Here is a 16,030-nt window from a genome sequence, read left to right as displayed (position 1 = left end):
CTTTAGATGGCTTGTGAAGTATAACAAAGTTCTTTATTAATGAACAATCAAACAGAAACTTCTCTTGTCTTCAGTAAAGTTAAACAAATGATTCCAGGCTTTTATGCAACTGGTAGCTTCCTAAACTTGCCCACGAAGGACAGGCAACTGCCTTCAATAACTTCTTATTTACTTTAAAGGAAAATCCCTTTTTTAACTTCTCCCAGGCTGACTGTAATCTAACCCTTACTGATGTGGGTCGAACTGCGTCTCGAAGCACCGAGTGGACCTACCAGTAAAGGCTTAGATATTCTCCAGCTGGAGTTCTTTGGTCTTTAGGGCTGTTTCCCTGGAAATCTTTGGATGCTCTTAAGACTTTTCTCCCCCGGAAGGTCTTAAGGGTTGAAGCTTTTGTACAGGGGAAGCTTGCGCACGTCCTGTACATTAGCTTTCCTTGCTGAGACTAACTAAAAATGGCTCCCTTCCCTTCCCAATTGCCTGGAGCAAGGGGCGGAACCAAAACTTAACGATGATGGACAGGTGACTTGCCCTATGACTGCAACCAAAGGAAGCCACCTATCTGCAGAATTCCAGGAACCTTGGGCTGCAAGCAAACATTTAATACAAAGCAAACAAAATTGGAGCTCCTGGTACAGCCATACCAGAACAATAACAGTAATAATAAGAGAGTAAAATAGTATATGTAATAGTAATAGAGTAAAATAATAACTGTAATAATAGTAATAACAGAGTAAAATAATGGAAATGTAATAACAACAGTATATATATAAAACAATAGTAATAATAGAGTAAAATAGAATATAATAATAATAGAGTAAAATAATATCTGTAATAATAATAACAACAGAATAAAATAATAAATAACCTTGTCTTGAGTATAAGCCGAGGGGGGCTTTTTCAGCCTACAAAAGGGTTGAAAAACTTGGTTTATACTCGAGTATGCATGGTAGTTTATTGTAAAATATTTATAAACTGCTCTTCAGACAGAAAGGACCCTAAAGGAGCTTAGAAACAAGTATAAATACTACAGTCTCTGCCGTCAATCAAGCTTGCAATCTGAATGCACATGAAAGAGAGAGGGGGGGGGGAGTTCAAGCAAACAAGGGAGGGATAATAATTGTAAAGTACGGTGTTGAATTTGCAGCATATTCCAAGCTCTGGTGGAGTGTTACTTGACTGATTTGAGTCATCAGAACTCACTGGGGGGCTGGATCTAAAACTAAATGTAATAGACTTCGTATCACTTCAACATGCTACAGCATGCTTCAGGGATGGGAGGGAGGGCTGCTGCCAGTTTGATTTAATGTCAGTATTCCTGAGAACACTAAGCTCCCTTTTATAACCCCCAAACCCCAGGATACCTTCAGTTGACAATCCATGAATTTACAGCCCCTTAGATACCCTATGAATGGAGTATCCGCCACATCCTGGACAAGTGACTAGCCATCATTGGATGCAACCATGCATTCCCTCCCCATCCGTGAATTGCTATGTAGATTTTTTCCTGGATGTGTTTACTAAGGAGTTATGTGCCTCCTTTGGAAATTGTTAATGCAGTGGGCAAAGTCACTCTAACTTTGTTAAATGGACCTTGTAATTTTTCTTCTTCTAGGAAATAAACAGTCATCTGCATTGCTGAAATTCTGTATTCTGATGCTTTGTTTTTGGTTTTGTAGGCACTACTGTTGCACTTGTTATTCTGGCTTTGGGATTTTTGGTGTCAGCTCAGGTTTCACCACAAGTCACCCTTAAACCCGAAGGCCCTTCAAGTCAAAACTCTACCTGCACAAAATATAGGTAAGTTGACATGATTTCTTAAGGATGTCAGATGGTTATCTGCCCCCACACCCCCATTTTGTGCATCATACAGTTCTTCAGTCCAGAGCATTTTGCTCAAAACAGTCTATAAACAATGTATTGTCGAAGGCTTTCATAGCCGGAATCACTGGATTGTTGTTGGTTTTTCGGGCTGTATGGCCATGTTCTAGAAGCATTCTCTCCTGTCATTCTGCCTACATCTATGACAGGCATCCTCAGAGGTTGTGAGGATGCTTGCCATAGATGCAGGTGAAACGTCAGGAGAGAATGCTTCTAGAACATAGCCATACAGCCCAAAAAACCAGGAATAACCCAGTCTATAAACAGCTTAGTTATTTCAGTGTATCTTCTTTGTTCCATTGGAGCTGGATGTGCCATTGAGCTATATTTTAACTGATCCCAATTATATGTGGCCTTTTTTCTGTCATAAAATATAACACAAACTCATCTAAATCAGTAATTCAGAAATGAGAAACCTCTGGCCCTCCAAATGCTTCAGGCATCAACTTCAAGTATGCTGCCCAGTATAGGAAAGTTTTGAATTAAAACATTTGGAGGACCAAATTTCCTTACCACTGTACTAATACAGAGAAGCCATATTTATTATTGATGTATTCGGTTTGTTGTTTGTATGATTAGGTCCTACGAGGGAGAAAAGTGGGGTATAAATAAATAATCATAATAATAATCATCATCATCATTATAGATAAAGTACAGTCTTCTCCATGATTCCTTCTTGCAGAGTTCAGTTGGAAAAACTAGCTTCAGCCCCAGTCAGCTTGGCTGCTAGTGAGGGATTTCATATGGAGGATCATGGTTTTCCAGCCCCTGTTGTGGGGATTGGCTAGAACCACAAAAAGGGTGTTCAGCTAGATACACAACTAACTTAGAAATATCAAGCTTTGGCTACTGAGCTTGAACTGATTAGGCAGACTAGCTACTCACAATTTTAAAAATCTTTATTTTCGAGGATGGGTATCCCCTCCCTTTAGGGTCTAAGGAAGGATGGTGCAACAGAATGGAAGAGAGTAGAATTTGATTTCCCTGATGTAAACGTTTTGTGGGAATGTGCAGAATGCAAAAGAGTACTGCGTGTACATTTGGAGTGCAAGTTCCTCATTCCAAGATATTTACCTGTGTTGGCAGTGCCTTGGGCATTGACATTTTCCTTGTTTTCATTCTAGGATGTGTGAAATGGTTACATTAAGAGTTAGGCATAGTTTGAAAAGAAAGTATTTGCATAGTTTGAAGGTCCTAGACTTACAAGCCAGAGGTTGGTGATCACTCCTGCGTGAAATTTTAATGGCTTTCCTGCCTTATTGATTAAGCTTTTTCTTAGCATAATTCCTGGCCAAATTGCATGTTTTTAGAGTCAAAGTACAGAATAGATATTTAAAATGTCATTGAAGTAGAGATCTTTAATCACAATAGGAAGCTTTCAAGTTGTTTTGTTTTGTTTTTGTGGATGCCAAGGTAAGTGGCACTGAGAGCAATAATTTATTTAGCTGCAAACGTGATGTTTCTCCTTGGAATATTTTAGCTCATTCTATAATATCCCAAAGCCCAAACAAATGACTCATTTCATATGTTGGGCATGTTTTCTTCATTCAACCCTAACTATAGTAGTAAGTAAAATGAGAATACCAGTAAACACTCTCATTTGCAAACAGGCTGCCAGAGTGATATGTTGCCATATATTGAGTGTCCTTTATTTTTATGAATTCGTTTCGCAGGACTTTGTGAAATTTCTCAAATGGTAGTTTAGTGCAACTTTCTCATTAGTAGGTTGATTGACTATATATCTTCTCCACTACTGTGTGATTTCTCCTATATTACTAGGACAAGATTGAAAATGGATCTAACTCCAGCTGATAAGAACAGAATTGCTTTTACAACGTACAAAAGCAATTTTAATACATATCTTCCCTTCAAGTGTAGGATATTTGAAGGGCAAGTTGTAGACAATAAAGTGTGTTGAAGTAGAGGTACAGCTTGATATGGAAACTTAGCTTGAAACATAGTTTGTAAATTAATGAGAAATAGGTTCCAATTATGGTGTAAATTAGTGGAGAAATTGAACCTGATACCTTATAACATTGGCAGGCATTCTGGAAATTGCTTCCATTAGCATCTTCTGTCTAGCAATGTGTAGGGTATTATTTTGGTTAGGACTTCCTCTTGACAAATGAAGTTGGAGGAGGTTATAACCAATGGCCTTTCTGAATAGTATCAAGCTGGCAGTTCTCCACAGGATAGAAATAAGATTACCATATGCCATTTGCGATATATAATTTCAGGGGTAGTCCTGAGTAGAAAAGGACTGGTGAAAATACAATGTTATAATATTATAATGGTTAATACTTCATAGGAACACAGTGCTGATAAACTTTATTTCATCAAGGGAAGGTTTTATCAACCTTCCCTTCTCTTTAAAAGGAAAGTTTTATCAATAAGGTTTATCAGCTGTGCATTGCTATCTTTATGAATGTGTCCTAAATTCTGTTGGTAGTTCAAACTGAAGTATGATTCCTTAAATCAACGGGATTTATGTAAATGGAGGCTTATGAATCAGCAATGGTTGAATAGGTCTTCTGTAGTTGGATTTAGGTTCTTGTGTTTTTAATGGTCTATAATTTTTCTGTGTTGTTTTCTGCTTCTGCTTGAGTGTTTTAATGTTAAATTCTAAATTATTATTATTATTATTATTATTATTTCTGGTATTTGTACCCTGTCTCTTCTCTACCCCCGAAGGGGGACTCAGGACAGCTTACATTAGTAACGGTGCAAGGCCACTACATCACAATTACAATAATATAAACACAATCAAATACAAAAACAGTAATTAAAACCAGTACATATAGCATTAATTAAAACAATAAAACAAAATCACTATGTCATTTCTTGATTTATCTTGCTAGTGGCCTTGAGCACTTCAGATGAAAAGCAGGGCAAAAACAACTTAACTTAATGTAACTGAGGAGTTGTGCTTTAGAAAATGTATATGTGGTATCAGGCCCGTAGGCCAGGATTTTGATTCGGGGGGTGGGGGGGTGGGGTGGGGGGCTGAATATGATTCGGGGGGGGGGGGCTCAGTCTGGGTGAAAGACGGTCTATCCTAGCAAACCTTTTGTATCGTTACCCCAATACCCCCATACATATGGCATATATTGAGAACGGTGATCAGATCATGATATTAATAAACATAACAGTTTAAATAATGAATCAGTAAGGCCTTCTCGCGGACCACCATGAGAATTTCAGTGGGGGGGTGTGTGTGAAGCCCCTATAGCCATGGAGAAACTAGGTGAGGAAGGTCTAGCTATCTCCATAGTGGCTTTTTAATGGTTTCTCTATTAAGCTATGCATTCCTTGAGAGTACGATAGATAATCTATTAACTAAAATCAAATAAGACACAGTGTGGCTGCTTATGAAATTGGGAAGTGAATTCAGAACAACAAAACAAAAAGGACAGTGCTTCATAATGTATAAAACTATACTAATGTATAAAATCCACTGACCACAAGACATAGTTGCAGGCATACATTGGTTTCTAAGGCCATCATATTATGCAGCTTATTTGCCAGCTAAGTTCCATAACAGGAAATAGAGCTAAAGTGAGTTAAAGAAGGCAAAGTGTTGCCCTAGCACACATATTACAGATTTCATCAATGACTGACTCATCTTTGCAAAATTAACTTCCCAGAGTTAGTCATCGCACTCCCCATGACTGACTGAACTGAAGACACATTATAGTATTTTAAAGATAGGAGTAGAATAGTGCATGCCTTTGCTTGTGATGAGCAACAAAATTACAGTTCAGTTGAGGCTGTTAGCCAGATGGGTTGTTCTAACATTCCTTTCCCTGTGTTAGAAGCTGTTCACTGTCCTTGGCTTCCCTCCTGTGCCAATCTGATATGTTTGTATTCAGAAGTGTATTTATTGGCCAGTTTATTCCCTCATACAGAAGCTTCGCAACTGACTTACATGCACTGATTTCACAGATGGTCCAGGCAACCGTATGCCCACCAACTGTGTGTGAGAAAGGATTTGAGAGACCACAGAATTATATCCACTAGGACCTTACATTTTCCTTAAGGCTGAAACCTAATGAGCACAATATTACAGTCCCAGTGCACAGTAACCTGCCCTGATTTAACCCTGTTCAGGCCACATGCACCCTTATTTATTTATTTATTTATTTATTTATTTGCAACATTTATATGCCACCCTTCTCACCCTGAAGGGCACTCAGAGTAGCTTACAAGATATCCCATATTTTCTTGTCTTATGTGCCGAAAAATACGGTGTATACACACACACACACACACACACACACAGACAATATATTATATTATTAGCATAGTACAGTATCAGTATTGTATATTACTATATTGTACTATACTGTTATATTGTAATACTAGCTATCCCCTGCCACGTGTTGCTGTGGCCCAATCTGGTGATCTGGAAAATAAAGTAATGGTTTCTAATATATGCAATTCCTTTATGCTTCTGGGTAAACAGTATTCCTTGTTTCTTTGTCAGTATGGATGTAGAGATTGTCTGGTTTGCCTCCTCTGGAACATGCAACATATAATTGCCCTTCTTTAGGGGTCCCTTTCAAATCTATGATACTATATCTGTGCGTGTGTGAATCATATATATCAATCTATATCTAGGGCTGGATGGCTCTTTGTCAGAGGGTTTGGATTATGTTTTCTTGCCCTGGTGAATGGAGTTGGACTGGATGGCCTTAAGTATGGTGGTTCTGTGTGGGAAGCTTACCCCAATTTTGTCGTTGATGGGGTTCAGTATGCTCTTTGATTGTAGGTGAACTATAAATCCCAGTAACTACAACTCCCAAATGTCAGGGTCTGTTTCCCCCAAACTCCATTGTGTTCATAGTTGGACAGATGGAATGTTTGTGCCAAGTTTGGTCTGTATCTATCATTGTTTGAGTGCAAAGTGCTCTCTGGATGTAGGTGAACTACAACTCCCAAACGCAAGGTAAAAACCCACCAAACCCTTCTATAGTATTTTTGATGGTCATGGGAGTTCTGTTTCCCAAGATTGGTTCAATCCCATCATTGGTGGAGTTCAGAATGCTCTTTGATTGTAGGTGTACTATAAATCCCAGCAACTACAACTCCCAAATGACAAAATCAATTTTTTGGGTGAAGGACATACATTGGGTTGTTAGGGGTCTTGTGTCCAAATTTGGTGTCAATTTGTCCAGTAGTTTCTGAGTTCTGTGAATACCACAAACGAACATTACATTATAATTGTAATGTAATTGTAATGTAATTATAATGTACATTATAATTGTAATTATAATTACATTATAATCTCTACGGGGATTGAACATTACATTTTTATTTATATAGATTATTAGCAATATTACAAGTAATATAAATATATAATTATAATATCATATTATTAGTAGTATTATATTATAAATATTATATGTATATACAATATATTATATTACATTATATTATATTATTAACATAGCAAAGGAGACAAGATGGAAGTGTCCCCTGGCCCCCTCTCTCTTTACTCTTCACTCTCTTCACTTCAATCCAAACTCTAATTGGTCTTGAAAGCTACAATTTTCCCCACCCGTGTTTCTGGCATGTCCACATGTTCACTGTGTCAGATTATTTTAGGTCACGTTACCACAACGTTTACCCTCCTCCACCTTCCCTCCATGCATGCATATGTACGCATATCAACTCATAGCCTCTCTTGCTTTCCTATCATTCTTACCACCCACTCGTACTTCTGTAGGATGACTCCCCTGTTCCATCCATATATGCGTATATGTCTTGAGGTTTAGTATATGTTGAGGAAGAATTGGGTAATCAAAGAATTTCTTCTCATGGGAGGGCTTGGAGGATTTTGAAAGATCTTGTCTAGCTGCAGGTTGGGTAAAGACACATCAAAAGGCAATTCAGCTTCTCCCAAACCATGAAGAGGCAGTTCATTCTTTCCCATACACAGAATAGTGAGGAGGTGGTGTAGATGGGGTAGATCAGTGGTTCTCAACCTGGGGTCCCCAGATGTTTTTGGCCTACAACTCCCAGAAATCCCAGCCCGTTACCAGCTGTTAGGATTTCTGGGAGTTGAAGACCAAAAACATTTGGGGACCCCAGGTTGAGAACCACTGGGGTATATGGAAGAGCAGGATAAGGAGAAAGGATGAGGGGAGAGCTGGGGATGAGCAGGTAGAATGGTGGCAGCAGTGGGAAGAGGACAAGAGCCTTATACTCCTCTCTTGTTTCTCAGAAACATAAATGGACAACCCAGTCTACACCAGCTCACTTCTGATTTGGGACAGCCTGGTCAACCTCTGCACAAGCAGGTCAAAGCGGTTAGATTGGGCTAATAACCCCCTACTGTTGATCTAATGGCTGGGTGTCTTATTCTGGCTGAAGCTTTTGGCCACGTAAAACTGCTTTACTTCGGAGCAACTTTACAAGTGAGGCTCTGCTGGAAGGGAGGCAGCTTGAGGAGGAGAAAAAATGTTTTCTTTCTCCTATTTGTATCATCGTTTGTTAATTCAGGTTAATGGAATATACTTGAATTTCATTTTTATTAGTAAAATTTAAAATTTAGACTGGTAAATTTTGAAATTTGATAGTGGACAATGAATATATATAAAGTCATGGATAGGTACCTATTTGGGCGGGGGGGTGTCCCCGCAAGGCCCTGGAGGGCTATCTTCCATTATGCCCCCTTCAGATCTTTTTGAAATTAAGACTTCCTTATATTGGCAAGGGTTGGGGCACCCTTGGGGTGTGTTAGATCCAGGAAAGCAGGCCCGTAGCGAGGGGGGGGGGTTAGGGGTTCAACCCCCCCCCCCAAATGTTTCAGATTTTTTTTAAAAACCTGGTTTACTCATGAATTTTAACTGGTTAACCCAATCCCCATGCTGCTAAGTCTATGAGATGCAAAAAATCAAGAGTCCCTCCAGAACTGCAAGCACTATCTCAAGCAAATATTAGCAATTTATTCACACTGTCATTACTTGCAGCAATAGCCGATGTAGTTGTTCTGGTACAGCTGTACCAGGAGCTCCAACTTTATTTGCTTTGTATTAAATGTTTGCTTGCAGTCCTAGGTTTCAGGGACTCTGCAGATAGGTGGCTTCTTTGGTTGCAGTCATAGGGCAAGTCACCTGTCCATCATCGTTAAGTTTTGGTCCCGCCCCTTGCTCAGGGCAATTGGGAAGGGAAGGGAGCCATTTTTAGTTAGTCTCAGCAAGGTAAGCTTATATATAGGATGTGTACAAGGTTCCCCTGTACAAAAGCTTCAACCCTTAAGACCTTCTGGGGGGGGGGGGGGTTGAAACCTGCCTCCTAGCTCTTAAGAAAGGTCTTAAGAGTCTCCAAAGAATTTCCAGGAAAACAGCCCTAAAGACCAAAGAACTCCAGCTGGAGAACATCTATTGCCTTGCTGGTAGGTCCACTCGCCGTTCGAGACGCAGTTCGACCTGGTAGCGGAGCCCACATCAGTAAGGGTTAGATTACAGTCAGCCTGGGAGAAGTTAAACGGGGATTTTCCTTTAAAGAAGAAGTTATTGAAGACAGTTGCCTGTCCTTCATGGGCAAGATTAGGAATTCACCAGTTGCCTAAAAGCTTGGAATCATTTGCTTAACTTTACTGAAGACAAGAGAAGTTTCTGTTTGATTGTTCATTAATAAAAAACTTTGTTGTACTTCTCAAGCCATCTAAAGACTGTTTGTGGTGGAAACCTCTGAGATCTTCTCTTTAGGCCCCCTGGCTTCCCGCTGGGCAAAGGTTGCACATCCTGTTCTAAAGACAATTATTTACAGGCCCAGCGTGCAACAGAACAGTAGTGAAGCAAGCAAGTTTGGGGGGAGGGGATGTTGAATGCTCTCATTAAGGAGGCCAGACTTGGTGGAGGTGGTTGACAAGGGCGGAGCTGCAGGCTATTGAAGGCTGCTCTGCCCCCTGCTGTGCTCTTTGCTTCAGCGTGAGCTAGGAGGCAGGTTTCAACCCCCCCCCCCCCCCGTGAAAATTTCAACCCCCCCCCCTGAAAATTTCAACCCCTCCTGAAATTTTTTTCTGGCTACGGCCCTGCAGGAAAGGACTTTATTTACAAATACATTAAACCGGAATTCTACTAAATCCTAAAATGAAGTGTTGTACATAAACATATTCAAACTATTTTGTGCTGCTCAAATGATAATGCAGTTCAAATTATAGTTGGAAGCTGTAACTGCTCTAGAGCTGAAGAATGATCTAATAATAAATCCTGAAATTGACTACTGAGCAATAAAGGCTGTTCTTGAGCACTAACACTTAACCTTTCTTTACCATATTTCCCTCTCCATTAAGTTTCTAATGTAATTTTGAACCCCGGGGGATAATAGAACATCTTTCAACACACAGAGTCCAGGCATCTGCCATTTTACTAATAATAATAAAAAGAAAACAGAAAACAATTTGTTGTAGATTAGTTATACAGTATTGTGAATGAAGGTGCCATTTTAGAACCCTGATAATAGAACGTTGATATTTTAGAATGCTCTTTTATTGCAATTATTTTTCCAAAATGGTTGGTTCTCTATCATAATTCAAGCAAGTACTAGTAGACAAATGGCGTAGCAGGTTAAACCACTGAGCTTTTGAATTTGCTAACCAAAAGGTCAATGGTTTGAATCCGGGGAGAGGTGTGAGCTCCTACTGTTCGCCCAGCTCCTGTCAATCTAACTGTTCGAAAACATGCAAATGTGAGTAGACCAATAGGTACCACTTCTGTGGGAAGGTAATGGCGCTCCATGCAGTCATGATGGCCACATGACCTAGGAGATGTCTACAGACATCACCGGCTCTAGCTTAGAAATGGAGGCGAGCATCACCCCCAGAGTCGGACACAACTACACTTAAATGTCAAGGGGAAACCTTGACCTTGACCTTACTGGTAGACAAGATATTATTAATCCAAGCCAGATTTATACCATACTAACTGTCCCTGCCACGCGTTGCTGTGGCCCAGTCTGGTGATCTGGAAAATAAAGTACTGAGAAAACATTGGTTTCTAATATAGGTAATGTCTTTATGTTTGTGAGTAAACAGGATTTCTTGCTGTTTCTTTGTCAGTGTTGATGTGGAGATTGTCTGGTTTGTCTACTCTGGAACATGCAACATATAATTGTCCTTCTTTAGGGGTCCCTTTCAAATCTGTGATACTATATCTCTGTGTGTGTGAATCATTTATATCTATCTACATCTATGGCTGGATGGCTATTTCTCAGGAGGGCTTTGATTACATTTTCTTGCCCTGGTGAAGGGAGTTGGACTGGATGGCCTTAAGTATTTTCTGTTGGTCATGGGGGTTCTGTGTGGGAAGTTTGCCCCAATTCTGTCGTTGGTGGGGTTCAGAATGCTCTTTGATTGTAGGTAAACTATAAATCCCAGTAACTACAACACCCAAATGTAAAGGTCTATTTCAAGTTCATATTTGGGCATATGGAATATTTGTGCCAAGTTTGGTCCAGATCCATCATTGTTTGAGTCCACAGTGCTCTCTGGATGTAGGTGAACTACAACTCCAAACTCAAGGTCAATGCCCACCAAGCCCTTCTAATGTTTTCTGTTGGTCATGGGAGTTCTGTGTGCCACGTTTGGTTCAATTCCATCATTGGTGGAGTTCAAAAGACTCTTTGATTGTAGGTGAACTATAAATCCCAGCTACTACAACTCCCAAATGACAAGATCAATGTTTTTGAGTGATGGTCACTCTTTGGGTTAGAAGGTGTCTTGAGGCCAAATTTGCCGGCAATTCGTCCAGTGGTTTTTTAGTTATGTTCATCCCACAAACGTACATTACATTTTTATTTATACAGATAACCCAAGGATCTTCAAACGAGAATGAGGTTTTCAAATATATATTTCTTGTTGTTGTGCACGTCCATGTAATTTCTAAGTTAGAAAGACCTATGGTGAATTTATTAAGGAGCTTTCTTGGCAAAATATGTTTGGAGTGCATTTGCCATTGTCTCCCTCTGAATCTGAGAGAGAGTGAGTGACTTACACTAGGCTGCCTAGTAGGTTTCCATTGCTGGGCAAAGATTCGAACTGTAATCAGTATTCAAACTACTACACCATACTGGCTGTATGAAATATATGCAACAAGAATAAAAAGACTGAACTCAAGAAGTAGAAGTTTTCCAAATCTTTCAGTTTGATTTGCATGTCTGATTTCTATATTCTTCTGTTTGATTTTGATATAGTAGGCATTACGTTTATGGAGATTTGGCCCATCCTGCTAGTGAAAAGGTTTGTAGCCACAAATTACAGTGTTTCCGTTGGCGATAGCTAGATTATTCATTTATCAGATGAACTCTTTTTCTTTTTACAGAACTGAGATTTACATCTTAAAGTAATATTAGTAATACTTCCCTGTGAGATAGAGTATTTAAAAAGTAGTCTGGATCATGGCTCCTAAGGCTTGGCATGTAAAGTTGACAAACTGGAGCACAATGGTCATCTAGACTGCTATAGACACTGCTCTTTTTATGTGCCAAACTTTGTTTGAACTATGATCAGGACATTATGTAATGATTTGAGTTCATAGTGCAGGTTTGATGCAAATAATAGGTACAGCAATTATTACATCGTTTTCAAGCACATGTTATGGGTCTGTTTCCAGAGTCATTTCGAAGAAAGCAGAGGATACATCTGTAGAACTAAATTTCAAAAAGGCATTCTTATGCATTTTATGTTTCGCATCATAACTCAAAAGGTGCAACATTAGCTGCAAAGACTTAACAAACGGATACAGCTGATTTTCTTCCCTTGATGTAGAAGAGATTGTTTTCTGAATAGCTGTATCCCACAAAATGTACTTGATGTGTGTGATGACACACATAGATAACTAAATATTCATAGATAACTAATTCATAGATAACTAAATATTGACCACAGGTGGGGTTCTTGGATACTGACAAAGTCATTGCAAGGGCTCACTTTCCAAAAGTAGTCAGCTTTTTGCATAAACACCTTCTGCTTTCTTAAAAAGAGAAGGATCATATGAATTTATTGTTGCTAAAAAAGGTTATTCACAGGTCCATCTGCATTGTAAGACCACCCTGTTCTAAAAAAAAATACAATTGTATAATCAATCTACATGTAAAAATGTAATAAACTTTCAATTTTCTCTGTCAAGTAGACATGTATCAAGTCCCATGAGCCTTTGACTCAGATAATTAACATAAATATTAAAAAGAATCTGCTCCGTCACACTTTTTAATTCCCTTGATTGATGGAATTTGGTCTACAGAATTCCATTGCTGCCTACTCTCTTTCTGTTGAATTTGTTGTTATTTCATTATTATTATTGTTATTATTATTATTATTATTATTATTATTATTTATATACTAGCCGTCCCCTGCCACACGTTGCTGTGACCCAGTCTGTGTATATGTGTTTTGTGTGTGTATATGTGTGTATTTATATATTTGTGTATATGTGTATTTATGTGGTTATGCACATGTGTTGTAATGGGGTTGTTTTTTTTGTTTTTTTGTTTTTTGCTTTTTAAGTCTCTTCCACTGTGTTTTTCAGTGTTTTTATGAGCGACTGTGGCCAAACCTTCCCTCCCTCTTTCTTTCCTTTCTTTCTCTTCTTCCTTCCCTCTTTTTCTTTTCCTTCTTTCCCATTTTCTTTATTCCTTCTCTACCTGTTTCTTTCCTCCCTCCCTTTACTCTTTGGTTCCATCCTTCCTCCTCTCTTTTTTCCTTCCTTCCTTCCCTCTTTCTCTCTTTTGTTCCTTCTCTCCTTCCTTCCCTCTCTCTTTCCTTCCTTCACTTTTTATTTCCTTCTCTCTTTCCTTCTTTCCCTCTTTCTATCCCTCCTTCTCTCGTTCCTTTCTTCCTTCCTTCCCCCTTTCTGTGTATATGTGTTTTGTGTGTGTATATATGCATATATGTGTGTGTATATATATATTTGTGTATGTTTGTTTGTGTATATATGTGGTTTTGCACATACGTTGTAATGGTTTTGTTTGTTTGTTTGTTTGTTTTTTCTTTTAAAGTCTCTTCTGCTGTGTTTGTCAATGTTTTATACGTGATGGACACTCGTTGGCCTGATAGGTGTATTGTGTCCAGTGTTTTTTGAGTTATGTTAATCCCACAAACGAACATTACATTTTTATTTATATAGACTAGCTTAAGTAACCTGGTGATGCCCAGGTTAGGGATTATGTGATACTATTTATCCACCAAGATTTAAAATTCGTTATGTTGGATATGTGTGCCAAGTTTGGTCAAGATCCATCGTTGGTCAGATGTAGATGCTCTCTTGCTGGTGGGAGTCACAGGGTTTTCTCGGTGCAGAGTGAACTACCAAAATCCAGTGTCAACCCCCCACTCCTTCAATATTTTCCGTTGGTCATGTTGAGTCTGTGTGCCGAGTTTGGTCCCGATTCACAATGCTCTCTGGCAGTAGGAGTCACTTTGAAAATCACCCACAAACATAGATACAGACATACATACATACATACATACATACTCACTCACTCACAAACATACAAAAATATGTTCACTTCCATTACACACACACACATTCTACATCTGTATCTTGATGCAGACAAGAACTTGACTAGCAGAGTAGACCAAAAAATGCACAGTGGGGATGGGTATTTCTGCTGCTTACTGAGCAAGCAGCATCTGTACCTTGTTAATTTCACTTAGAGAAAAGGTCAATTTTAGACATGCCGTTGGTACAAGTTTGCATTTGAGAAATTAGATTTTGTAATAGCTATTATTAGGGTATATATTTTAGATTACAAAACAGCATGTCATATATCCAGCTTTCCTTGTCTATTAGTAATAAATGGATGAGGTCTGTCCCTGTTTATGCAAAATTACAGGATCTACATTTAAGCCAATGTTGTGCATATAATCACATTTGCTGCTTGGCAGATGGAGTCATTGGCTGCTTCCAAGCAAAGCTTTCATTATGTAATCATCCTGTCTTATTCATGGGATTCTACAGGGGGTACGGACAAGAATGTCTTCATTTAGTAACTTGTGGTGTTTTCCTGCTGCTTCAATTGTTTTCCCTTTCAAAACAAAATCTGTTATGGAGGAAAGACAGAATAACTGTGCAGTTGCTCTTGATTGCCATAACTATTCGCTTTCTACCTGGAATTATTCTTTGCCTCCCCATTCCCGTTGCCTAGAGCAGTTGGGGTGGGATATAGAATTGTTTTCCTTTATGTTCTATTTTCCACAGTAAATTTCCACAACTATACTTCTCAGAGATCTCAAAGCTGCAGGAATTAGTGGTATGGGGAACTTCAATTATGTTGATATTTGCTGGGAGGCTAACTCTGGATCTCCAACAAATTCCTGATGTGCCTGCAGATAATTTCTTGTTTCAGAAGATAGAAGATAGAAGAAGGAACAAGGGAATCAGCCATTTTGGGTGATTCAATTAGGGAAGCAATAAGGAGGAGTTGGTCATAATAATAATAATAATAATAATAATACTTTATTTATACCCCGCCACCATCTCCCCAAGGGAACTCGGGGCAGCTTACATGAGGCCAAGCCCAACAACATATCAATCAGTAAAAACAAAGCAGAAAGCAAATAAATCAGTACAATTAATATAACTTACATATAAACAATAACACAGATAATTTAAAACCTTATAGCCGGGCCAGATGTAATAAATTATTTTTTTTAAATAAACACTGGGCGTGAACAGAGGTAGGATGTATCTAAGCAAGAGGGTTTTAAAATATAATGTAGGGAGACCAACCCAATGGGTAGTAAAGTGCTTCTGAGGACAATTGCAGATAAATAATCAGAGCAGGGCATTGTTTCCTTATTCAGAGAAGGCACACTGGAACAGCTACATTTTCAGGTTCCTCCTAAAGACTGCCAATGTGGGGGCTTGTCAGATATCCTTGGGGAGTGAGTTCCAGAGTCGGGGGGCCACCACAGAGAAGGCCCTCTCCCTCGTCCCCACCAATCGCGCCTGCAAAGGATGCGGAAGCGAGAGCAGGGCCTCTCCAGATGATCGATGCGGTCACGCGTGCTCTGTGTACACGCACTATACTCAAAGGCATTCAGTACTTTAATGGGAAGTGACCATGTAAAGCTGGAATTCATAATTGCAAAATGAAACAAGGAAGACCATAGTTAAACACGGACCCTGAGTTTCAGGAAAGCTGATTT

General features: G+C 39.1%; 1 protein-coding gene across 1 annotated transcript in view; it reads left to right on the top strand.

Moving 5' to 3' along the window:
* SLC2A13 (solute carrier family 2 member 13) overlaps nucleotides 1-16,030 on the top strand; it is a 195,620-nt gene that overhangs the window by 123,824 nt on the left and 55,766 nt on the right. Inside the window, exon 6 of the mRNA XM_060778395.2 lies at nucleotides 1,677-1,797. Within this exon, the coding sequence (XP_060634378.2) occupies nucleotides 1,677-1,797 (121 nt within the window). The remainder of the gene's footprint in view (nucleotides 1-1,676; nucleotides 1,798-16,030) is intronic.

The sequence above is a fragment of the Anolis sagrei genome, chromosome 5 (assembly GCF_037176765.1).
Source record: "Anolis sagrei isolate rAnoSag1 chromosome 5, rAnoSag1.mat, whole genome shotgun sequence".
NCBI classification, from domain to species: Eukaryota; Metazoa; Chordata; class Lepidosauria; order Squamata; family Dactyloidae; genus Anolis; species Anolis sagrei.
Note: the sequence above shows the minus strand (reverse complement) of the source record. Positions and strands in the feature narration are given on the sequence as shown.